Below are 27,665 nucleotides of genomic sequence, written 5' to 3' on the forward strand. Positions count from 1 at the left end.
CCGCCTGCCGATGCAGGGGATACGGGTTCGTGCCCCAGTCCGGGAAGATCCCACATGCCGCGGAGCGGCTGGGCCCGTGAGCCATGGCCGCTTAGCCTGCGCGTCCAGAGCCTGTGCTCCGCAATGGGAGAGGCCACAACAGTGAGAGGCCTGCATACCACAAAAAAAAAAAAAAAAAAGTAGCAAGGGAAAAATGAAAAATAACATACAAGGGAACTCCCATAAGGATAACAGCTGATTTCTCAGCACAAACTCTACAAGCCAGAAGGGAGTGGCAAGATATACTTAAAGTGATGAAAGGGAAGAACCTAAAACCAAGATTACTCTACCCAGCAAGGATCTCATTCAGATTCGACGGAGAAATCAAAAGCTTTACAGGCAAGCAAAAGCTAAGAGAATTCAGCACCACCAAACCAGCTCTACAACAAATGCTAAAGGAACTTCTCTAAGTGGGAAACACAAGAGAAGAAAAGGACCTACGAAAACAATCCCAAAACAATTAAGAAAATGGTAATAGGAACATACATATCGATAATTACCCTAAATGTGAATGGATTAAATGATCGAACCAAAAGACACAAGTTTGCTGAAGGGATACAAAAACAAGACCCATATATATGCTGTCTACAAGAGACCCACTTCAGACCTAGGGACACATTCAGACTGAAAGTGAGGGGATGGGGGAAGATATTCCATGCAAATGAAAATCAAAAGAAAGGTGGAGTAGCAATACTCATATCAGAAAAAACAGACTTTAAAATACAGAATGTAACAAGAGACAAGGAAGGACATTACATAATGATCAGTGGATCAATCCAAGAAGAAGATATAACAATTATACATATATATGCACCCAACATAGGAGCACCTCAATACATAAGGCAACTGCTAACAACTATAAAAGAGGAAATCAACAGTAACAAAATAATAGTGGGGGACTTTAAACCTCACTTACACCAATCAACAGATCAACCAAAATGAAAATAAATAAGGAAACAGAAGCTTTAAATGACACAATAGACCAGATAGATTTAATTGATATTTATAGGACATTCCATCCAAAAACAGCAGATTACACTTTCTTTTCAAGCATGCATGAACATTCTCCAGGATAGATCACATCTTGGGTTACAAATCAAGCCTCAGTAAATTTAAGAATATTGAAATGATATCAAGCATCTTTTCTGACCACAACATTATGAGATTAGAAATGAATTACAGGGAAAAAAACGTGAAAAACACAAACACATGGAGGCTAAACAATACGTTACTGAATAACCAAGAGATCACTGAAGAAACCAAAGACTCCCTAACACCGTACACAAAAATAAACTCAAAATGGATTAGAGACCTAAATGTAAGACTGGACACTCTAAAACGCTTAGAGGAAAACATAGGAAGAACACCCTTTGACATAAATCACAGCAAGATCTTTTTTGATCCACCTCCTAGAGAAATGGAAATAAAAACAAAAATAAATAAATGGGACCTAGTGAAACTTCAAAGCTTTTGCACAGCAAAAGAAACCATAAACAAGACGAAAAGACAACCCTCAGAATGGGAGAAAGTGTTTGCAAACGAATCCACGGACAAAGGATTAATCTCCAAAATATATAAACAGCTCATGAAGCTCAATATTAAAAACAAACAAACAACCCAATCCAAAAATGGGCAGAAGACCTAAATAGACATTTCTCCAAAGAAGACATACAGATGGCCAAGAAGCACATGAAAAGCTGCTCACCATCACTAATTATTAGAGAAATGCAAATCAAATCTACAATGAGGTATCACCTCACACCAATTAGAATGAACATCATCAGAAAATCTACAAACAACAAATGCTGGAGAGGGTGTGGAGGAAAGGGAACCCTCTTGCACTGTTAGTGGGAATGTAAATTGATACAGCCACTATGGAGAACAGTATGGAGGTTCCTTAAAAAACTAAAAATAGATTTACCATATGATCCAGCAATCCCACTACTGGGCATATACCCAGAGTAAACCATAATTCAAAAAGATACATGCACCCCAATGTTCAATTCAGGACTATTTACAATAGCCAGGACATGGAAGCAACCTAAATGCCCATCAACAGACAAATGGATAAAGAAGATGTGGTACATATATACAATGGAATATTACTCAGTCATAAAAAGGAACGAAATTGGGTCATTTGTTGAGACGTGGATGGATCTAGAGACTGCCATACAGAGTGAAGTAAGTCAGAAAAAGAAAAATATCGTATATTAACGCATATATGTGGAACCTAGAAAAATGGTACAGATGAACCAGTTTTCAGGGCAGAAATTGAGACACAGGTGTAGAGAACAAACGTATGGACACCAAGGGGGGAAAGCGGTGGGGTGGTGGGGGTGGTGGTGTGATGAATTGGGCGATTGGTATTGACATGTATACACTGATGTGTATAAAATTGATGACTAATAAGAACCTGCTGTATAAATATATATATATATATATATTATTCAAGTTATCCAGTGACGAAATGACCCAGTTGATTGTATGACTGATTTGACCAGTAACAGAGTGATGTGAGTAACAAAACAAACAAAAAAACCACAACTGATTTGCTTGGTTTGTTTATGGCTTATGAATAAAGAACTAAAGTGCCACCTAAGTAACTAGATAGGTAGGTGGAGAAATAGATGGTCGGTAGATAGTTCATTCCCCTCCAAAACATTAATGAGTGTACTATTTAGGATCTCTATCTTCAAAATTCCAATAAATCTCTTCTGGCCACCCCCCCACACACCCAATCCAACATATTCTTCTTTTAAATTTACATGTCTTGTCTTCTCTCCTAGAGTAAAATCTCATTGAGAGTTCAAACACTGAATAAATATTTACTGTTTAGTCAGTAAATACATCAGGCCTTGAAGATATACCTAGGAACCAGTTTCACCAGACGCTTACAGACTAGTGGAGGGAAATGACAAGTAAGCAGATGATTATAATAAGCTTATTATAGATATGATAGATATTGGATGGATAAATAGGTGAGAAAGAATGAATGGACACATTTCCCCAATTTGGTAGTTTTAATTTCTAAATCAAGTCCGACCATGGGCTGAACAATCCTGAGGCATCTCCAATGCAGTGGCAGCTGGCAGAGAAGCAAAATATCAGGCAGGAACTAAAACTCCTTAATAGGATTTGCCCTGAAAACCTGGCATTTCATAAAGCAACAAAGTAAAGGCATTCTACCCTCTGCTCAAGTGGAGCACAGACAATATGTTTCCAATGCATCATGTGAACCATAATGTCTTTGTTGTTCTTTAGCCTTAATTTAATTGTAAAGAAATGTGGTATCACATTTTGTTCCGTGAAGAGGAAAATAATCCTTGTATTATGTCAGCCAATAAAAATAACTCAATATGAAAAAAAAAGAAAAAGAAAAAAGAAATTACTACTTGATCTACACTAGATACATTGAACTCATGGTGGTTGAATAAAACACCTAGGTCTTTTTATATGACATTGCCAGGTTCTACTTGCATTTATGGACCTAAGATTTATATATTTATTCCAGTTAACTTTTTTCATATTCATTTCAGCCTGTAGTTCTAGTGTCTTTTGAACTCCTTTAAGTGTCCTTCTCTAATACAGAAAAGGCCCTCTCTTTTTAGCATAAGCATACTTTCTATGTCATAGGATGAAAACTGTGAATGAGAAATTCTTAGAAGAGAGGGCTATGGCAAACCCTTTAGCTAGTTCTCTTCAAAATGAAATCATTATTATAATTACTATCTCCTGGGCAGGATTTTTCATTAATCTATAAATCTACCTAATAATGGTATATTCACCTAGCTTATGTCTCTGTATCTTATCATAAAAGATATTATTCACACAGACTTTATAAAATCCTATGTTAAAAAAATGAGACAGCAAATTTCTTCTAGGAAGCACACTTTGTACTGGAAAGCTCAAAAATGACATAAAAGGGTGTGCAAAGAGAACTCTGCAAAAGAAAGGATAAAAACAAGAATAAATACATGGAAATGTATTATTTCACAGTAATAGAAAGTTATTCTGAGAATGTTACAGGCCCAAGCAGCTAATATAACTGTTGTTAGCAGCAGTGTATGAAAGTCACATGTTTGTGATCCATTCCTTTACCTTGTAACTTATGTCCATTCATTTCTATGGACTAAGTCGAAAGATTGACAGTGATAAAGCATCATGGAAGGAGAAACAGGATCTAAACAATTTAAAATTCTTATTATTACACCCTTCAAACAAACCCGGTACTGGCAAAGATGCTTTTCCTCCAAAGTTTATCTATAACCTTTGAAATAAATTTCATGTCAGAAGTTTGAATTTTCTATTTACTTATGTTTCTTGCAGTATTTTGGTCAAGAAAGTGAATGAAGAGAAACAGTATTAACTTTACTCAGTGAGAAAAAATAATCAACTATGAAATACCTGTGGGCATCTGGCTGCACTATAGCAATCTCCAGCTGTGGCAAATGGAACTGCGTTTCCAAATACTGTCTGGGCAAAAAGAAGGTCTGTAGCTAGAAAATAATAAATGAAATTCTTTAGCACTGAGACATTGTATGTTTTCACATCTTCATTGCAAAACATGCAGTTTTCATATTACATTCTTAAATACATTCATATAACTAATCCAAAATTTTAAGCAAAAATGTTGCACAATTGTAGTACATAATATAGATCAGGCTCTCAAATTTTTATTTAATATAAAAATGTTCACCTCATAAATTGCTCTAAAATATGACAGGGACATCTGTAACTAATCCATATGTTTTAAAAGCTAAATAAATGCTCTATCATATTTTACATCATAGTGAATATCTAAAACAGATAAAGTGGTATAAGGAGCAAAATTACAGAGGAAAAAACATTATTTAAAGATAAATTATGATAAAGCAACATATACATACTTATAGAGAGTATGCATATCAATTCATTTAGAGAATTCAAAAACACGAAGGTAAAAAGTGTGCCATTTTCTTTGATTTCTTCTATTACTATTTCATTCTTTCTAATCTTACTTTTGCTATTGTTATTAGCAAAATTTCTTGACTGGCAACAATGCTGGGGATTCCATATAAAGTATCAGAAAGAAAGAGTCATTGGCTCAAAAATAGGTTGGGAGGAACCCTAAAGGTTAGCTGGTACAATCACTTATTCATGCTTGAATCACTTAAATAACATCCCAACTAATGCTCATGCAGTCGGTGGCTCTCACCTCTGCTAATGTTGTTTCAAATATCTTTCAGGAGGACTGCAAGATCACTGCATGCCCTCATGATGACGCCAGTCCCCTAGAGGCAATCCCTAAAGGTAGCATTTCTGGAAATATTTATCATATCTCCAAGGGCAGCTTCCAAAGCCAGCAGGCCTTCCATGGTGTGCCAGAGTCAGCTTGTACCAAATCATGAGAACCAATTGTGTGTGTCTCTTCCCAACTCCATGCATAATGAGCTCATGTTGGTAGCTTAAAATTGGCCATGGTGGGAATATATACCCCATGGAAACTGGCAAAACCTACAAATCAAACTTTTTTTTTTCCTGATTGTTAAGAGCTGGTTGTTAAACATTTATCCACACACCACTGCTTATGCATGGTACTTAGGGTTAGGCTGGGCAAACTGACACATTTTTCAAATTAGCCTTTGCTACTATCTCCTCCATCATTCCCTGGATAACCCACAGATAGCTCTCACTTAACATGTCCAAAGCTAAATGCATTATCTTTTTCTCCATATTCCCCCTGCTATATTTCTCATCTCATTGAACTATATCAGCATCTACCCAGTTATTTTGGAACTCTTTCTAAACATTCCATGCCACAAATCCCCATATTCCATCTGTTGGAAAATCATAGAGTGTACCTCTTTAATATTTCTCTCAGGTTCTCTATTCTGAACCAAGTCCCTAATTTAGGTCCTTATCACCTTCTATCTGAACTATTATATTAGCTTCCTAAATATCTTCATGGATGCAATTTGTTCTCTCTCCAACTGAGCCTGTTCCTTCCACTGTTTATACTTTTACCCCAAAGGTCCCCATAACTTAAAAGATAAATTCAGTTGTATAGTTTAGTACACGTTGTTCTTCGTGATCTGCTTTCTGGGAACTTCTCTAATAAGCGGCTATCCCCCAACCTCCATTCAATTTATGCTTAGACAAAACTAGACTACTCCTTATTCTCTAGTGGAACCAAAATGCTTCACCATTTCATGCTGTGTTCATGATGTCTCCTCCTGAAACTCCTTCTCCTCACTTTGGTTAATTCAAATTTGTCTTCAAGATTTCCTTAAGATAGTTTCTTGAGGAAAGTTGACTTTTATTCAGCAAATATTTCTTTAGAACCTATTGCGTATTGGGCATTATTATAAGTACTGTAAGAGCACAATAGTGGATGACATAGGGGCCGATGGAACCTGAGTGCTACCAGAGAGAAACAAGTAATAGAGTAGATACTATCATATGTTGTAGGTGATCAATGCTATAGAAAAAAATAAAAAATAAAGCAGGAAAAGAATGAGGAGAAAGGGAGTTTTGGAGTGGAGAGGGTCCAGGATGAACTTATTGGGAAGGTGTATTTAAGCAGAGACCAGGAAGAAACTGAGGGGTAAACCCGACAGACAATCATTCTAGGCAGATAGAACAGAAAGTGCAAAGGCCTTAAGGAGGGGTGGAGGGCATGCTTGATGTATTCAAGAAACAGCAAAGGGACAAATGTGTCTGAACCAGATCATGCAAGGGAGGAGTGTGGAGGGAAGGAGCAGAAAGGTAATGGAGGTGGGAAGGTCTTATTGAGTTTTATTGACCATTGGCAGGATTTTTAATTCTGTTATGAGTTAGATGGGAGATGTTTGGAGAGTTTTGAGTAGAGGTTGGGGTTATTAAAAAGATGAAATGAGATAATGTATAAGACAAGACATGGCTTACGTTTTAAGGGATCACTCTGGATTCTCTATTGAGAAGAGAATCTAGGTCAGGAGTTGGGGAAAAGGTGAAAAGGAACCTGAGTGCTACCAGAGTAAACAGGAGTACCAGTCAGTAAGCATAAGAATCCAGGTGAAAAAAATGATATGGACTTGGCCCACGGTTATAGCAAATGAGATAATGGCAAAGTGGGATTTTGCATGTGTCTTAGCTCAAGCTGCCCTAACAAACTATCACAGACTGGGGGGCCTAAACAAAAGAAGTGCAGGTGCAAACAGGGTCAAGTTCTGGTGAGAGCCCCCCTTCCTGGCTTGGAGATCGTCTTCTTGCTGTGTCCTCACATGGCAGAGAAAGAGATTGCTGGTGTCTTTTCCTCTTTTTTTATAATGGCATTCATCTTACAATTATGGTCCCACCCTCATGAACTAATCTAGACCTAATTATCTCCCCAGGACCAAACACTGTCACATTGGGGATTAGGGCATCATATGAATTATGCAGGACACAATACAGTGCATAGCAGCATGTATGTTAATGATTCACCTGACAGAATTTGATGATGGATGGCACGTAGGTGTGAGATAAAGGGAGGAGTTAAAGACATTGCTATGTTTTAGCAAGAGTAACTAGAAGTTGATGGTTGCCATTTACTGAAATGGTAAAAATTTGGGTAGAAGGACTGGTTCCTTTGTAGAGATGTGAATGGACCTAGAGTCTGTCATACAGAGTGAAGTAAGTCAGAAAGAGAAAAACAAATATCATATATTAACGCATATATGTAGAATCTAGAAAAAGGGTACAGATGAACCTATTTCCAGGGCAGGAATAGAGACGCAGAATGAACATGTGGATGCAGTGGGAGAAGGTGAGGGTGGGACAAACTGTGGGATTAGGAATGACATATATGCACTACCATGTGTAAAATAGATAGCTAGTGGGAACCTGCTATAAAGCACAGGAAGCTCAGCTCAGTGCTCTGTGATAACCTAGATGGATGGGATGGGGGGCTGGGAGGGAGGTCTAAGAGGGAGGGGCATAGGTATACATATCGCTGATTCACTTCATTGTACAGCAGAAACTAACACAGCATGGCAAAGCAATTATACTCCAATTAAAAAAAAAAGAAAGTTCAGTCTTGGATACATTGTCAGAAACATATTAGATTTCATGTGGATATGTGGAGTAGGGAGTTGAATCTTGGAATTCAGGGCAGCAGTCTGAATTAGAGATATACATTTGGGACTGTCATTTAATAGATGGTATTTGAAATCTATAAGTTGAAAGAGATCCTTAAGGGAATGACTGAGTCCTGAAGTTCTTCAATACTCAGTGTTGTATAAAATGAAGAGTAACTAGCCAAGTTGAGAAACAGTGAGAAAGATGGGAGAAAGAGTGACCAAGACAGGAGCCAAATGATGAGAGTGAGAAGTCCTGGAAACCAAAGACTGCTGATGGATCAAATGAAATGAAAATCAAGAATTTGTCATTGGAGCTAAAGAAATGGAAGAAGAATTGGTGATGTAAGAGAAAAAGGAAAGTTTGCTGAAATAATGGTCCTGAGTTGGTACAAAGCAAGGAGCTCAGAGCACAAGTAGAAGGGGTTGCCTCAGATGGCAGCAGAAATAGTTCATCCACAGTGACCAGGAGAGAAGGCAAAGTCTATAGGTCAAGGTTTAGGTCATCAGCAATGAGTGACTGGAGTGGAGGTATTAGAAAATTTTGAAGTTTGAAGCCAGAGGAGAAGCTGTGAGTCAGGCATTGAGAAGAGTTGGGGAGGAATGGACCAGGGTCCGTGCAAGCTCAGGAGTCATGCATTTAAAGTAAGATCAGTCAGGAGGGCTGTGTATTACTTGCCACATGCAAGATTCATGGTGCAAGTGCAGAGTAGGTGAAAGGTTTAATTTAATCAAGACTGGGGTTTTGGCACACAAGTATGAGGAAGGAAAAGAGAAAGCAAGTGGAAAATGTATACATTTAACATTGTATCTTCAGAGCCCAGTCCAATGCCTGGCAAAATGGCAGGTTTGATAAATTAATGAAAGATAAAAGCTTGCTAAACTGCAAATAAGTTCCCAAATGCCCATTATGTACTCAGCAATGCTGACACAACATATATTATTAAATAATAACCATTGTTTATAGAACACCTACTACTCGCAAGGCATTTACTAGATATGTTACAAGTATTATCTCTTAATCCTAACCGAAAAAAAAAAAAAAGGAAAGAAAGCAGAAAAAAAGAAAGAAAAACACCTGAGAGGCATCTTATTATGACTGGTAACTGGATGCAGAGAACTTACACCCAGCAATCTAACTCCAGAGTCTATGATCATAACCAAAGCATTATAACACTTCCCCACTGCAGTAATTGTGGGTGTTCAGTAAATGGTAGCCACTATTACTGACAATAATAGTTCACCATCATATGACTGATTTAGAGATTATGTATTCATGCATTCACTGTCTCAACAAACATTGTTTTGTTTCTTTTTGTGGTTTAGGTACTGTGCTAGGCACTGGTGATTCAATTGTGATTTAGAGTTTCTGCTTCTGAAATGAACTTCTTTGCATTTTCCTGTCACTATGTAATTTTCAGGAGGGCAGACTGCCTGATGCTCAGTGTATGTGAGGTTTCATAAAGTATATTTACTTTAACTTGACTGTACTATAAATTACTTCCTAGAAAGGCAGCAGGTCCATAATCTGGGATCTGTGAGTGGGACTTATCTCCCTGCAATGCCAGTTACTAACTGTATGAATTGGGCCAAACACTTAATTCTATAAGTGCATCTTAATTTCATCACTTGCAACAATGTGATGAAATTTTGCCTTATCTAGTATAGGGTTGTTAAAAAGATCAGATGAGATAAAGTATGAGAAAATACTAGACAAACTGTCACCTGAAGCTAATGTTAATTATTACTTTAAGCCCTTGCAAAAAAGCTTATACAACTACATTGAGGATATTAACTTCCTTATTTTTAATGTAATTGAGGATTTTAAGGTAGATTGTTATATCTTGGAAGGGCAGGATCTTTACTATGACAGTATCCTTACTATCTTTACTAATGACAGTGTCATTACCACTACATTTTTATTAAGGGTTCCCATGGTTTGTATCATTGCACTGGAACTATGTAGCTAATAACTTTTTAAAAAGAATTCTAAGTAATTATTGTACAATGCTAGGCCCTTCTCTATACCCTAGCTACCACATATACCATATAGTATATTGTTACACTTGCATTAGCAAACAGGTACTTTTCATTTTACAAATAGAGATTCAGCACTTACTTTTAATTTGCATGGAATTAAGATCAATTCTTATTTTGCTGAAAACAGTGTGTCCAGCAGCCAAGTAGTCATTTTTACACTCACAGTCTTGCCTCCTGCTTCCATTAAAAGGACATTCATATGGATTTTGCAGTCTGTAACAACATTAAAATATTTTAGTATTAGATACCATTATTAGACCATAATGCAGATAAATGGTAAACTTTGGAAGTGGGAAGGTAAAAGACACACTCCTCAATATTTTAGGGTCAACAGGTTAAATGTGAAAGAAATGAAAATCATTCAACAAGTTAAATGTCAAAGAAATACAAAATGATCAATGGGAAATTCAAGACCAGTTTGTGGAAAAATAATTCAGCTGTAGTTCTCCTAGCTTTTATTACTGGAATTAATTTGACTTCTATGAAAATACACACAGGTCTTAAATTCTTCCCTCCTCTGTTGTCTCACTGCTCACCCATATTATCCTTCTTAGTCAGTCTCTCTGTGAGTACATGTTAATGCTCAAATCTTTATTATTGAACAGGCATGGACAACATCTGTCTTAGGTCATAATATGTCTACCTGTTTCTAAATTACTTGTCACACTGGGAGCTATTCAAGTACCACTCTGAACTCTGGAACTTCTAATTCTCTTGAAGGACCATGAAAATGCACAGATAAGGCAAAACACAGCATATACCTAAAGCCATATACTTCAGAAAAGTTGTCTTCTTCACCTTTGACCAATGATATATATTCCTTGGGGTTCTGCAAGTGCATGCCAGCACAATAGATCTAAAGAGAAAATGCAAAGATCTAGAAAAGATTTTTTCAAAGTCAACAGTCAATGCTAAAATCAAATAGGAGCTGTCTTCATAATACCTTTATTATTCTTCCTTTAATGTTAAGGTAATAGTCACCATCTTTGGTAATGTTGTTTTTCACTTGGATTTCTTTACAGCTGGTAAATGTTTTACCTTCAAGGACAAGTGAGTACAACTTATCAACAATGAACAAATTACAGACACAACAAGAATTTAACTCAATTACACCAATATTGTTATATTCTGAAAAAAACAGACCTTTCATTTTGTGGAGTGTATGACTACTCTAAATATTTATTTTCAGATTTTAATTAAAACTTCTTAGGAACACTTAGGTTCTAGATTTTTGAAGTCTAGTACTTACAGTCATGGACATAACATTTCTTTTGAGCATCTGGTTTTAAACTCTTTAAACATAAGTCACTGGACCAACCATTGTCAGCTATGCATTCCACTCTTCTCTCCATTATCCCAACTCCACAAGTCACAGAGCACTGTGAACAGAGTAAAATTTGAAGGTAAAGTATATAATGGATAATAAGCCAGTAAATACATGTCTCCTCCTTTCAAGCTAAGTCCTTTTGGAACAAACTGATGATCAATAATGGCTAGAATTTCTGCAGACACAAAAATATCCTGGAGGCTAGAGAGTCACAGGTGGGGCTAATCCTTAAGAAACTCAATCTATTCTTTCTCAATTACTGGCTCCTTTCCATTTATTTTGTATAGTTAGCTCAGCAGTATATTGTAAATACCCCATAAATATTAATTAATGATGGTTATTCAGACTACTGAGTTTTTACTCATTGTTGTATGCTGTTTGCAAAGCAATATTTACTTGCTTTCTATCAATTAAATTGGAAATGGAATATGGTGCAAATAACCTGTATTACTCATACATTAGATCTATTTACTTTTTCACTTAACCAATAAGTATTGCTTAAGCATCTATTCAAAATGCAAGCCACTGTGCCAGGTGCTCTGAGGAAAAGAAACAAGTATTAATTATTGTCCCTGCTTAAGGCAGGTTATAGCAAACTTAGAAAAAGAGATGATAACTGATAAATAACTGGTAAAGTGATTGTTAGACAATAGGGGTATGAGACAACTCTGATATCTAGTTAGAAGTGCAGAATAGTAGGCATCCCACAACTAGAAAGTCTCATTCAGAAGATTTTAAATTCATAATTATAAACTGACCTTGCTCCATTTTCCAACTTTCCAAGTGGCCATATGCAAACAGGTTCTAAAATTGCATTTGTAAACCTGAGGGGAAGGCAGCACAGGGCATTCTTGATAGTCTATAGGCCACAGCTCATGAAGCTTATATTTCTCAGTAGATCGGATCCCAATGCAATATGAAATCCTTTGTCGGTAACTAAATCCACAGTTACCTGCACACTGAAAAATACAATGTTACGAAGGGAGAAGAAGATGCTCTTAAACTTAACCAGGGTTAAGCACCACTACTTTCCAGGTGCTTAATATATACTATGTTATGGTATCCCCACAACAATCCTATTTATTAGCCTCATTTACAGATGGGTAAACAAATGCTCAGAGGTATTAGGCAACTTTCACAGAGTTGTACCAGGATGGAAAGGATCCAGATTCAGGATAGATTGTCTATTTTCAGTGCCTATGTTTTTTCTGTTTGTTCGTTTGTTTGTTTTCTGTTTTCTTGGTCACACTACAAAGAATAGCTTAACTGAATGAAAATTTATCTCCTGATAAGCAGAGCTTTGGAGAAATGAAACATATCAAGTGTTCTTACCTGAAATAAAGGACATTTATTAGTCTTAATGTACTTGTAACTCTATATAAGTTTAGCATATATTTATCTCTATACATACAATGTGATGTGTACTACCATTTGACTAGAATAGGTAAGTGATTTAGATATAAATTAACGATCCAGAGAAAAGAATGAGCAAATAGATTTCTGACTCCAACAAAAAGGAGTAACAAGGAATAGAGTTACCATCTGACCTAAAACAAAAAAACAACCTGAACAAAATATGTATTGATAAAACAATGGCTCTTAAGACACTGGACATTAGGCAATAAAGGACAGTGATTCCCTGGGAGACGGAAACAAACAAAGTGACCCTATAATTGCTCCAGCTTAATGTCTTGAGAGAGTTTCCAGGTTTTGGAACAAGGAAAGGGATCCCAAGGGGACAGCAGAGTTCTGACCAGTGAAAACATGTGAGGACTCCAACTGAGGCCAAGGGATGGACCGATTAAAAGACATATGGGGACGTCCCTGGTGGTCCAGTGGGTAAGACTCCATGCTCCCGTGCAGGGGGCCCAGGTTCGATCCCTGGTCGGGGAACTAGATCCCGCACTCATGTTACAACTAAAAGTCCGCATGCTGCAACTAAGAAGTCCGCATGCCACAACTGAAAGATCCCATATGCCACAACTAAAGATCCCACATGCCACAACAAAGATATCGTGTGCCTCAAATAAGACCTGGTGCAACATAAATAAATAAGTATTTTTAAGTAAATAAATGACATATGAATCACTGTATCTGACACTCACACAGGACCAAATATAGTGTCTGTTCCCTTCATTCAGACTGGAAAACTTATATACATGCAGCAATAGATAGAGTACTCAAAAGGGTCTTGCCACAGTAGAGGGAAATAGCTAACCCTAGACTAAACAATGAACTGGTCTCCCATAAAAAATCTTAAGAGCAAGACAAGAAAAGATCACACTTCTTACAGATAAAATAACTGCATTCTGGAACAAAGCTCAAAATATACGTATAGAAATAAAAACTATCCAGTAGCCAACAAAGTAAAATTCATAATGCATGGCATGCAATAAAAAATTAACTGGCATGCAAAGAGGCAGGAAAATATAACCTATGATGAGGAGAAATATCCATCTATCAAAGCAGCCCCAAAGGGGTGAGTGACATCGGTGAAAACAGCAGAGCAAGGACATCTGAAAATGTTCTCCTCTATAAAGGCAAAGAGAAAACTGACAAAACTTGTGAAAATCAACTTTTTCAGAGCTCTGTAAATTAACCAAAGGCTTGCAGCAATCCGGGAAGCATTTATTAAAGAAATAAGGCTAAATCTCAGTAAGAACAGTGAGCTTTGTGTGTTTTAGTTTGCCCTATTCCCATTCCCCCTCTTCAGCTCTATGGGAGGATTGAAAATCAATAGCCCTGCAAACATAGTGAAAAACAAAAGCATGGAAGCCTCCAGAGGGATTGGACATCTTTCTAAGCCTCATTTCCAGAGAACTGTCATTATTTGAACTGTTTGGTGGTTTTCTGAAAGACCTCACTTGCAAGTCTCTATTTGACTTTACCCAGCACTTGCCCAGTGCTAAAAGCCTTCTCCTTGGAGGCATTTTTTAACACAATTAAAGGCTATTGTTTAACTTTGCAGCTTCCAGAGGAAGTAGATAACAGTCAGGCAAGCAATGGGCTACCAAGAAAAGCTTAAAAGGAAAAGCTTGGAAAGGAGATGTCCACAGGGGCTTTAAAAACTCCAGCAGAGTCATAGATAACCAGAAGGCCATGGACATACATAAGGTTGTGCACATGTCTAGGGCTGTGTGCAAGCTTAGGAAATATCTGAGAAGTACCTACACTCTCATTTCTGGCTGATGTCAAGGCTCTGCTCAAGCGTCTTGGCAAAGACTGGAGATTACTGGTTCCAAGTATCTCAGGAAATCACTATCCAGTCATTAGTTGAAAACTAATCAGATAGAGGCTTTAGTGACCACATGAGACAAAGAATACAGACTTTACAGTTAGTTCAGAAAAGTCACTGAACAAACAAACAAACAACAACAAACAGCAGTAACAACAAACTCTGGGAAGATGGGAGAACATGTGTAGAAATCTGTGTATAGAAATCTATGTAGACCTATAACAAGTAAAGAGATTGAATTAATAAACAAAAAACTTCACACAAATAAAAACCCAGGACCAGAGCCTTCATTGGTGAATTCCTCCAAAAGTTTAAAGAATTAGCACCCTCCCCCTCCAAAACACTTCCAAAAGATAGAATAGAAAAGAACACTTCCTAATTTGTCATATGAGGCCAGTATTTCCCTCATACCAAAACTAGGCAGACATAACAAGGAACGAAAACTACAGACCAATATCTCTTGTGAATATAGATGTAAAAATCCTCAACAGAACACTAGCAAAACAATCCCAGAAGCAAATAAAAAGGATCATACACCATGACAAAGTAAGATTTATCCCAGGAATGTAACATTGTTTCAACATGTGAAATCAATCAATGGAATACATCATACAAATAGACTCATAAAGACCACAGGAGCATCTCAATAGATGCAAAAAAAGCATTTCACAAACTGACACATTTTCATTATACAAGCACCAAGCAAACTAAGAATAGGAGGGTATAATAAAGAGAATCTACAAAAAAATCCATAGCTAACCTATTCAATTATGAAAATTGAAAGTTTTCCTGTAAAGAGAAGGATATCTGTTTTTACCATTTCTACTCAACATTGTTTTGGAGTTTCTAGCCAGGGATACTAGGCAAGAAATGAAGTAAAAGTCACCCAGATTTAAAGGAAGAAATAAAACTACCTGGATTTGCAAATGATATACTTCTGTATATAGAAAATGCTAAGTAATCCACACAAAAAAAGAACTGTGCTCAATAAATGTGTTTAACATACAAAAATCAATTCTATCTCTACACATTATGAATGGACAAGCAGAAAATGAAATTTGAAATTAAGAGTATAATTTCATTTTCAGGAGCATAAAAAATTAATAAAATTTTTAGGAACAAAATTAACCAAAATGTGTAAGATTTGTACAATGAAAACTATAAACTATAAAGCATCCTTGAAATAAATTAATAAGACCTAAATAAATGGAAAGACATGTCAATTCACAGATTGGAAGACATTATTAAGATGGCAACATTCCCCAAACTGATCAAGATTCAATGTAATCTCTAACAAAATCCTAGCTGGAGTTTACACAGAATATGACAAGTTGATCCTAAAATTTATATAGGAATGTAAGGGACATAGCATAAGCAAATAATCTTGAAAAGGAAAAGAAAAATTGGTTCTCTCACACTTCCTGATTTCAACACTTATTATAAAACTACCTTACTATAAGACCAAGACTATGTGGTAATGATATAAGGATAGGCACATAGATCAGGGAACTGAATTCAGAGTTCAAAAATAACTCTTCAGTAATAGATAATTCAATGAGGAAAGAACAGTTTTTTCCAAAAATTGTGTTGGAACATCTGGATAGCCACATGCAAAAGGATAAAGTTGGACCCCACTTCACATCATACACAAAAATTATTACAAAGTGGATTACAGACCTAAACGTATCAGCTAAAATTATAAAATTCTTAGAACAAGATATAAGTGTGAATCTTTGTAACCTTGGATGGGCAATAGTTTCTTAGAAATGATACCTAAAGTACAAGTGAACAGAAAAAATAAATTTGACATCATCAAAATTAAATACATTGGTGCACAAAAGACACTATCAAGAAAGTGAAAATGCAAGAGAAAAAGTTACAGCTGACACTACAGAAATACAAGGATTATAAAAGATTACTGCTAACAATTACATGCCAACTAATTAGATAATCTAGAAGACATGGATAAATTTCTAGAAATGTTCAATCTCCCAAGACTGAACCAGGAAGAAATAGAAAATATGAACAGACCAATCACATGCACTGAAATTGAAACTGTGATTTAAAAACTCCCAGCGAACGAAAGTCCAGGACCTGATGGCTTCACAGGTGAGTTCTATCAAAAATTTAGGGAAAAGTCCACAGCTATCCTTCTCAAAATATTCTAAAAAATTGCCAATGAAGGAACACTTCCAAATTCATTCTACAAGGCCAGCATTACCCTGATACCAAAACTAGACAAAGATATCTCACACACACACATACACACACACACACACACACACAAATACAGGTCAATATCACTGATGAACATAGATGCAAAAGTCCTCAACAAAATATTAGCAAACCAAATTCAAGCGGGATTTAGTCCAGGGATGCAAGGATGGTTCAATATCCACAAATCAATCAACGTGATATACCACATTAAGAAAATGAAGGATAAAAGTTTTACGCTTATTTCAATAGTACAGGGAACATACCTCAATATAATAAAGGTTATATATGACAAACCCACAGCTAACATCACACTCAGTGATGACAAGTTGAAAGTTTTTCCTCTAAGCCTTCTTCTAAGATCAAGAACAAGTCAAAGATCCCACTCTCACCACTTTTATTCAACATAGTTTTGGAAGTTCTAGCTACAGCAGTCAGACAAGAAAAAGAGATAAAAGAGGTTCAAATTGGAAAGGAAGAAGCAAAACTGTAACCATGGGCTTCCCTGGTGGCGCAGTGGTTGATAATCTGCCTGCTAATGCAGGGGACACGGGTTCGGGCCCTGGTCTGGGAGGATCCCACATGCCGCGGAGCAACTAGGCCCGTGAACCACAACTACTCAGCCTGCGCATCTGGAGCCTGTGCTCCGCAACAAGAGAGGCCGCGATAGTGAGAGGCCCGCACACCACGATGAAGAGTGGCCCCCGCTTGCCACAGCTAGAGAAAGCCCTCACACCCAACACAGTAAAAATAAATTAATTAATTAATAAACTCCTACCCCCAGCATCTTCTTTAAAAAAAAAAACAAAACTGTAACCATTTGCAGATTACATGATATTATATATAGAAAACCCTAAAGACTCCACCAAAGAACTATTGGAACTAACGAATGAATTCACTAAAGTTGTAGGATACAAAATCAATACACAGAAATCTGTTGCATTTCTATACACTAACAACAAACTATCAGAAAGAAAAATTTTAAAAACCATTCCATTTACAATTGCATCAAAAGGAATAAAATACCTAGGAATAAATTTAACCAAGGAGGTGAAAGACCTGTACTCTGCAAACTATAAGACATTGATGAAAGCATTGAAGATAACACAAGTAAATGGAAAGATACACCATGCTCATGGATTGGAAGAATTAATATTGTTAAAATGTCCACACTACCCAAAGCAATCTATAGATTTAATGCAATTCCTATCAAAATACCAGTGGCATTTTTCACAGAACTAGAACAAAGAATCCAAAAATTTGAATGGAACCACAAAAGGCCTGGAACAGCCAAAGCAATCTTAAGAAAAAAAACAAACAGAAAAAACCCCAAAAACCCCCAAAGTTGGAGTTACCATGCTCTTGGATTTCAAACTGTATTATAAATCTACAGTAAACAAAACTGTATGATACTGGCACAAAAACAGAAACATAGCTGAATGGTACAGAGTAGAGATCCCAGAAATAAACCCATGCTTATATGGTCAATTAATCTACAACACAAAGCTAGGAATATACAATGGGGAAAAGACAGTCTTATTGATAAATGGCATTCGGAAAACTCGACAGCTATGTGCTAAAGAATAAAACTGGATGCTTTCCTTACACCATATACAAAAATAAACTAAAAATGACTAAAGATTTAAATGTAAGGTCTGAAACCCTAAAACTCCTGGAAGAAAACATAGGTAATACACTCTTTCACACCAATCTTAGCAGTATTTTCTTGTATACATCTCCTCAGGCAAGGGCAAAAAAAGCGAAAACAAACAAATGGGACCACATCACAATAAAAACCTTTGGCACAGCAAAGGAAACTATCAAAAAAGTGAAAAGACAGCCTACTGAATGGGACAATATATTTGCAATGATATATTGGATAAGGGGTTAATATCCAAAATATATAAAGAACTCACACAACTGAATATCAAAAAAAGCAAACAATTCAGTTTAAAAATGGGCAGAGGATCTGAATAGATATTTTTCCAAGGAAGACATACAGATGGCCAACAGACACATGTAAAAATACTCAACATTACTAATCATCAAGGAATTTCAAATAAAAACTGTGATATCACCTCATACCTGTCAGAATGGTTATAATCAAAAAGACAACAAACAAACAAGTGCTGGCAAGGATATGGAGAAAAGAGAACCCTCCTGCACTGCTGGTGCGCATATAAATTGGTACAGCCACTATGGAAAATATTATGGCGTTTCCTCAAAAAATTGTGAATGGGAATTACCATATGATCCAGCAAAATTCCACTTCTGGATATTTTCCTGAAGAAAACAAAAACACTAACTCAAAAAGATATATACATCCCAATATTTATTGCAGCATTGATTACAACATTCAAGATATGGAAGCAACCTAAGTTTACATAAATAGATGAATAAAGAAGCAATAGATAGATGATAGATAGATAGATAGATAGATAGATGATAGATATAGGTAGATAGATAGATAGATATATGGATGATGACAGAGATATATGCTGTACCCCTTACACTTATACAGGGCTGTGCGTCAATTATATCTCAATAAAACCGGAAGAGAAAAATTTTTTAAAGCAGCCAACTATGCAGGGACAGATGCCAAACCGTCCCTGGTAGCCGGTTTCAAAGTTGTCACCGCTTCAGAACTGCACCAGAGTTTAACATACATGTTGCTATTACTCTATTTGCACCATCCAACTGCCAGCGATTTTATCCCTTAGATTGATATGCACACCATCATCTGCTCCCATGTTCAAATTTAGACCCAGTTTCAACTGGGTCAAATTTGAAACTCAGCTGTGTTTTCCAGGAGCGAAAATTCTCAACTTCCTTTCTTTGCCTTACCTGTGATGAGTCTCCCGTTACCACAATATACTTGCAGGTAGGGTTTCTGCACTTTCTGACTGCAAGAGGTCTGGTTGAAGGATCGCAGAAACTTTCATTCACTTGCGTGTTTTGTGCACCCACGCACTTCACTTGCCGATGTGTCTCTCTTTTCTTACATGACGTTGAACACTAGAAATACAATGAGGAAATGAAGAACACATTCTTTCACTGAAGGGTTGTCTGAAAGTGTACTTGACAATACTCACATCCAGCCACTCTCCCGCCACCCAATGGTACTGTATGCAGTCCTGATGCCAACACTGTCTCTGAAAATAAGGCCGTGTGGACTGATCACACTTTTCTTCCGCCACCCGACCAACACCTCGCAGTCTGCAGTACACATCCCTTTGCTGAACTCCAGAGCCACAGGTCACAGAGCACTAAGAAGAAACCCAAACGATTGGAATAATTAACTAACAAATATCAAATTATGTAAAAATCGCAAAGTAGAGCAAAATTATACCATGCATTAGATAGAAAATACATGCAAGAAGTATTTTTAACATTGCCTGGTCTGGAGCACCTATACAAGTATACAAATAGATGTTCTTTATTTTGCAATACCTATTCAAGTCTTATAGAAACTATGACCAGATACTCCATCTGAATTGATAGCTCTCTCTTCTGACTTAAACATACTTAATATCTATAAAATTTACCACACAAACTATTCTACTACTACATTGCTTTTGAACATTATTTAAATATTGAAATTACACTGTATTCATAATCTCCCTCAAAGCAACAATAATTTACAAGTTTGGGTTCTATCCATCTTTATACCTGCCGTCCCTATTACAGCTTGGGGATCCAAACATTTGCTGATTTGTTGACTCGTGATTGTATTTCAGTGGAGAGGTGTTTTGGGAAACTGATCGTATAAGCTTACAGTTTACTTAGACAACCTTGTCTTAGCCTCTCCTCTCACTTGTCTTATCTGTACAAAGAAGGTTTTGTGTTATTTGTAAAATTTCACAGAACATGTCCCACACATTTATTCCTCGCAACAGCTCTTCAAAGGAGGCACCAGGGTTGAGGGCCTGGGACTTAGCTAAGAGATGTTATGTCATTTGCCTGAGCTACTACGTGAAGTCAGTGGCGAAGCAGGTTTAAGCCTGCTTCTTTCTGACTGCAGCCTTTGAGCTCTCCCTGTGCTGCCTCCACGGGATGGAGAAGGACTTGGCAACTTCTCAGGGTTTTCTCAACTCCGCAAGGCCAAGCCATAAAACAGCAGAGCCTGACCACAACCAAGAGCTAGGATGCCAACATTAATAAAGTAGGGAGAACGTCTAAGGGTATTTATTTAATTTGTGAGCTTGGTTTTTATACTCTTCGTTATTCCAGAAGGGATTGGAGGTCATATTGAATGTTACATGGGGCCTCGTGGCTGTTCGCAACTGTGACAGTGTAAGGGTAAAACTTCAGGTTTTTCATTAAGGTCTCTATTTCTGCAGGATTAACAGAGTCAGTGGTTGCTTTTTTCTCTAACAGTAAATATGTCTCTGCAGAATATGGTTTCACCATGAATTTTAAAACACTTAAAGCCCACAAAAGCTAAGAACTTAGTTCACCTGTTAGACTCAAGGTCCTCTTATAAACTCTTGCAACAATTTTACTCTAGCTGCACCTTTAAATTCAGTTTTCTGTCTTGTGTGTATAAGCAGCAACCACTGACTTAAAAGAGGATTTTTATATTTTTTTAACTTACAAAGAATATTATGCATATCTACATCGCTTACTTATATTGACCCTCATTTTATGCTTTAGCAGTTGAATTTTGACAGCTCATTGAATGTTTTCACAAAAAAGACATGGTTCCTTTGTATGGAGATAATAATAATTTAATGTGTATTTTGTGCAGGGCACAATATTAAGCAGACTAAGATGTCAGGTTGTAGTTTAACTTATCTGAACCTTTGGTGAAATGTTTAGTCTATAAAATAAGGCTCCTGCAAACATTTTCCAGTAATAATTTCACAAATATAAACCATATTCAGAAAAATTCCTACTTCTAAACCTGAAAAAAAAATCCTGAAAACAAATTTCACAAAACATAATTTAGCAAGAAGTTCTTTCAGATAAATAGCGTTTTCTACAGTTCAATAATCCACAGTGGCTGACTGATTCTTTGACCACAGCATGCATTTAGAAGAGTCCACTGACACCATAGGGGGCTACTATAATGGACCTCACCCTCAAAGGAAAAAAAAAAACTGGACTACTGCTTGGAAGAACACAAGTAACTTTTGTTTTTCAGCATTTTTTAGAGATAAGAGTACAAAAGACTAAACTGATGTGATTTCAGATTTGAACAGAGGAGAGAATTCTTTGCTTATATGAAGTATTTCTTAGCCTCATGTCATCAATAACCCTAACTGCCAAGTCCAAGAGACACTTTTCAAGTCTTTTCTTAGTTAATCTCACTGACACCGTCAGCACCAGTGACCACATTCTGTTGAGCCTTTCTGGCCTCTGTGATTGAAATCCCCTCTGGTTCCAGGTACTCTCCTCTTGTAGTCCTTAACTGACTCTATTTTCTCTGTTTAGCCTTTAAATGTTAGCATCTCCCAGGGTTCTCTTTATAACTTGCTTCCCTTTATACCCTCTGAACTCTTTCTGAGCAATTTCTTCTATGTCCCAATAATTTCTGAATCTGTTCTCTCTAGCCTTGATCATAATTCTGAGCTCTCCATTTATATTTTCATGTATTTACAAGGAATTTTTCATGTATTTTCTACATAGATATGTCAAAGGCACCTCAAATCCAACATTTCCAAAGCCTAACTTATCGCCTTTGCCCATCAGCTCCTCTTACGGGCTGTGGATGCTGTGAAGACAGGATAACTCACTCTTACGTCCAGCGACTTATTAGAATGACCTCCCAAGGTACAGCTGTAACTACAGAGTAGTCATCTTTATTCAACAGCTTTATTGAACCACATTTTTATAAGCATGTTAAATTTTATCTTTCTTTAAAAATCCAAGTAACTCATATGAAGGCAATGCGAGTCTATCATTACGAGTATGACACAAATAATTGATTGGAAGGCACTAACTGACCGCCACTGCATAATTTAACTCAGAGAGGAAAAGTTAGCCAAATTTCCTATTCATGCGTATATGTACTACAACACTGCATAGCCTGGTGCTTTAAAAACTTGACAGTGGAAGTGGAGAAGGTAAGTTTTAGCCAATCCACAGGTACTGTAGCTGTTTTAGCTACTGTAGAGCAGAGATGAAGAAATGTTAGAACATGCATTGCCAAATGGGTTCATTAAGGCTAACTCACTCTGCTATTTAATAAAAAATTATTTAAAATGTAATAGTAAAGTCCTTTCTTGATGCATTATTTATAATTTCTTGTTAATGGATTAAGGTTTTGATTTTATTATAGTCAGTTATTTGTAACTATAGTTTATTTCAAATGCATCAATACTGTAGCAGTAGTATTAGCAGTAGTACAGGATTTTGAGTTAGAAAAGACTCTAGGAATATCTAATTCCAATTCCTCTTCCATCCTGAAATCCATTTTACAGCAGTAGTGAATGAATGAATATCAAACCTACCCATACTTCCACAGCCTCAGTATGAGTAAGTTCACTGTATCCTGAAAGCAATCATTTCATTTTTGGGTGACTCTAAAGTTTTAGCAAATACTCTCCTATATTGAGTTGAAATATTCTTCCGTAAATTTTACCCACTGTCTAGAACCTGTCCTCCTTATCAACATAGAACAAATTCATACTTACTTTCATGTGAGAAAGTATAAAGGTGTGAGGTCTGGAAAGGGAGCAGCTATTTTATGACCATTAGGGTTGATCAACAGAATCACAGAAATGCCCATCCAGCACCCTGCCATTGTGGAGCTACTGAATCAAACTTAAATCTAGTGACCTTCTGGTCTTGTTATGTGAAGAATAAATGACTTTGAGTTCGAGCCACTAATAATCAGTACTTTTCCTACTTGCAACAGAACACAGTGGAACTGATACAGAATAGTTACAACAATTCGATTGTGCTTCTCTGGGGATTTGGTAATTTGTCAAGACTTTTCTTACAATGTGGGTCTCAGAATAGGTACTGCTCCAAAAATCTGACCAGAATTTATTAGTGCAAAATTTTGAACACTCTTCTTGTATTAATGTAGCCTAATATGTTGCTAGTGATTTAAGCAACTACACCATATTCAATACATGATCAATTAAACCCTCAGTTATTTTCCTAAGGTATGTAAAATCCATATATATCTTAAATTTATGCAACAGGCTTTTTATATATAAATAAGCCTGTAATGAACTCAACACAACATAGAAACTACGTTTCTGTTGAATGCATTGTTATGTGTCATCCAGTGACATTCTGCAATTTTTGACTTCAGATGCCTTGTAAGAGGGGAGATACATTGCTAAGGAAGTAAAAGACATTGCTAAGGAAGTATAAAGATGAGCTCATGTAAAATGATAACTATAAAATAATTATGACAGCAACTACAATAGGGAAGACTCAGACAAGTGTTCAAATGCTCACCCCCCGCCCCCATCACTTCCTGGCCTGTGACATGCACAAGCTGTTCAGTACTTAACCCCTATAAGCTGTTGTTTCCTCATCAGCATAATGAATACCTACAGTTGGGAAGAATACAGAAGTCTCTCAGCAGTGTCAGGAACTGACGGTCCCTTGCTGCTTCCGTCCTATTCCCATTTTTTTCACTTTTCTTACAGAGATACAAATATGTTTGCCTTGAAAAGTTTCTCGACACATGCCTCAAACCAAAGAGTATTAGTCGTCTCAGCCCACTCAAAGATAGACCATCTTAAGTATCAAGAAAGATGATAAAGGAAGAGAGTTAACAGGCAGCATAGAAATTCAAAAGCAGAATTGCTGGCCCTAGCTAGAAAAGATTGAGAAGCATAGCTCACCCAGCCACAGAACAAAAAGACATCCTCTCTGACCTTGGCCTCAGCCTGTCTTCCTGGAAGAAAACTCACTTAACCTGGGTGTAAAGATGAAGAGGCTCTGTATTCTTGGTCAGGGGCTGTGGGGACTTAAGATTTACTATCTTTTTAGATTATAAAAGATATATATGTATACATCACAATTTTTTCAAATATGACTATATTTGAAATCAAATATTTAAATCAAATATGATTTATATATGTATTTTGGAAATATAGAAAATATGGAATTACAGAAATACAAATTCACTTAACCATGTCAGCATTTAGCAAATAGTTTCCAAAAAAATTTTTTTTCACATTAGGTGTTTTGGGAAAGGGGGGCACTAGCCGGTAGACTTGTGAGATTTTGGAACTCATATCACATTTGGTTCCAACTCTGATCTTAAAATACTACAAAGAAAATAATGGGTCCCTGAAAAGAGGAACCAAGTAAGTGGCTGCTATCACGAGGCTCTAGATTCAATAGGGTTGCCTGAGATTCTTCAAGTATCTTTCTAAGCTGTCTGGCAAGTTTGCCATGATCAAGGGGAGGTGAGAATTCTGGATGATTTTTTTTTTCTGAGTATAAAAACTACGTTTGGATGGCACTGAACTAAGCATGAGACCATGAGGATGCTAACACCCCATGCTAGCCTTAAAAACTTGAATTTACAAGTGAAGCTGGTATTCCCAAATAGGTAAAATTAGGTGAAAACAAAAACAAAAAGCCTGGTTCCAGAAATAAGAGGATGAGGCTTTTTTCATTTTAAATGATTCCAGTATTTATTTTGCCTCTAAACGTATACATCTGGACCCTAGGGACAAAGGACTCTATATAGCAATGTTTGTTCCTGTTTGGCTGCAGTCATTAAAATGCATTACTAAATCCTTTCATTAAAAAAAATGATATCAAATACCAAATGAAGAGTGTTAACTTCAAAACTCATTTGAGCACCTCTGTGGTCACAGTTTGCCAAGTAAGTCTTTCCATTAGAGGTACAATGTAAAATAGTAATAAAATGAAATTATAGTGAGGGATTCTAGTAAAGCAATTTTACAATTTATGCAGTTGGAACAAAGTAGCAACCAGTGATTATCCTGTAACTACCTCTGAAATTACACTTCTGTTGAATATATTATTATATGCAGCTCACTGACAGCCTGCAATTGTTAACTTCATGTGGGTACTTTTTCTAGAATAAATCAAAGCCAGCGACTTTACTAGTGGTCATTTGTTTCTGGCAGAGTTTTGGGGACTGTGTGGGTGTATGAAGCTAATTTCTATGACAAGGAAAACCAATTCAAAGAAAAAAAGCCGACGCTGTACAAAAGCATCTGTGTTTTTTATAGTCTTTACATATTCATATCTGTATCTTAGAAACCCCTGAAATACATCCCTTTAGTGAATCTTATATAATTTCAGAGTTGGTGGCAAGCCAAGGACAAGTTGTTAGCACCCATGATTGAGTCACTGTTGTGGAGCTGGAGGTCAAGGGTCAGGAAGTGTCCCTCATGAATAGCAACCACAGCAGCTGCAGCAGCTGCAAGGCAGCAAAAGAATCCTGGGGATCAAAAGGGATGCTGGTGGCCAAGAAGCAGAGTCTCTCCTGCTTCCAGTCCCATCCACCAGCGGCTCCTGCCTGCTGTCATTGAGAGAAGCTAGGGGATAACTAACTGAGGGGTCAAGGGAGACAGGATGGACCCAGTGTTTCTGTTTTGAACGACTTAGTAGGTAGTAGTGGCATTCACTAAATAAAACAGGTTAATGGGATATCTTTTAAATAATGGTCTCTGCTAAACCACAAAATTAATTTTATTTACTGTACCAAAATTCAGGGTAGAAGTAAGTGCTCAGATATATATGTTTTGTTTTGAGAAGAAAAACAGAGACATGTTTGCCCCTAGTTTTCAGTCAAAGATGAACCACAATTCTCAACACCCTAACACTTGACAGAGGCTAACTCTTCTACACAGAAACCTGAGATGCTCACCCAATTTGGGAGCTTTTTATTCAAAAATAATGATGCGCTGACACTGTCACTTTAAAAGCTGGTGCTCTGCCACCAAGGATCTGATCTCACGGAGTGAAGGATGAAAACTTAGAGGCCCAGGGAAACCCCACTTCTAGCTCCTGTCTGAACCCCTACCTTCCTAACATAGCTCCAGCATCAGACAGAGACAAGGAAGTTCCATCAGCAGAAGATGAGTTCTTTTTCCCATCGTAGGACTAGTTCCTCTAAGACACGGATAAGTATTCTGAGATACTGCTGAGAGCAGCCAGATAGCTTTGCTGAAAGCCTAGCCCCACTGAAATCAGGCCTCAGGAAATTATTCTAGTTATCATTTCTGGCTTCATTTATGGCTTTTTCCTCCTTAATATTTCCCAGGCTGGTCTTTGCTGGACAATCACATTCAAATATATGGCATTCCCAGTTTAGATCTGGAGCTTACTTCCCTGAGTGTGCCAGAGCAAGTATCCATCACCCTTCTTTTATAAACTGAGTTTTCAGCCTTGGTCTCATCTCCGCAGCAGCTTCATTTTTGCTGAGTCTTTCCAAGCATGTCCACTCTCTGACCTTAGACCAGCTGGGCTCCCTAGTTCTGTCATTTCCCTGACTCTTAAACCATCTCCAATTATGATCCATCTGGAACTTACCAGTCCCTTCTCCAAGTTGCAAACTCAGCTCAAATCCAAGACTTTAGTGCGGAAGCAAGACAGTTACTAAACACCTCATCAGGTATATTTTACAGTTAGGTCACCTGGAATAATATTATAATCATCAGTAGCCTCTGTAGTATTCAGTAACAGAATTTCTTGTACAGTTTACAACCACAAAAAAAAAAATCAAAAGACTAATTTGCTGAGCAGCCTCAGAAACAGCGGATTAAAGCTCCACAATCAACTTGATGTA

At 37.0% G+C, this 27,665-nt stretch overlaps 1 protein-coding gene across 1 annotated transcript in view; it reads right to left on the minus strand.

Annotated features, from left to right (window-relative positions):
• ADAMTS20 (ADAM metallopeptidase with thrombospondin type 1 motif 20) overlaps window positions 1–27,665 on the minus strand; it is a 209,463-nt gene that overhangs the window by 21,810 nt on the left and 159,988 nt on the right. Inside the window, exons 30-37 of the mRNA XM_022572419.3 lie at window positions 20,023–20,196; window positions 19,775–19,945; window positions 12,240–12,440; window positions 11,404–11,533; window positions 11,098–11,192; window positions 10,916–11,010; window positions 10,234–10,367; window positions 4,444–4,535 (exon numbers count right to left, since the gene is read on the minus strand). Coding sequence (XP_022428127.2) covers window positions 4,444–4,535; window positions 10,234–10,367; window positions 10,916–11,010; window positions 11,098–11,192; window positions 11,404–11,533; window positions 12,240–12,440; window positions 19,775–19,945; window positions 20,023–20,196 — 1,092 coding nt within the window. The remainder of the gene's footprint in view (window positions 1–4,443; window positions 4,536–10,233; window positions 10,368–10,915; window positions 11,011–11,097; window positions 11,193–11,403; window positions 11,534–12,239; window positions 12,441–19,774; window positions 19,946–20,022; window positions 20,197–27,665) is intronic.

This window comes from Delphinapterus leucas, chromosome 11, assembly GCF_059928025.1.
Source record: "Delphinapterus leucas isolate spDelLeu-1000000601 "Yukka" chromosome 11, BTC_Dleu_Yukka2, whole genome shotgun sequence".
Lineage (NCBI taxonomy): Eukaryota > Metazoa > Chordata > Mammalia > Artiodactyla > Monodontidae > Delphinapterus > Delphinapterus leucas.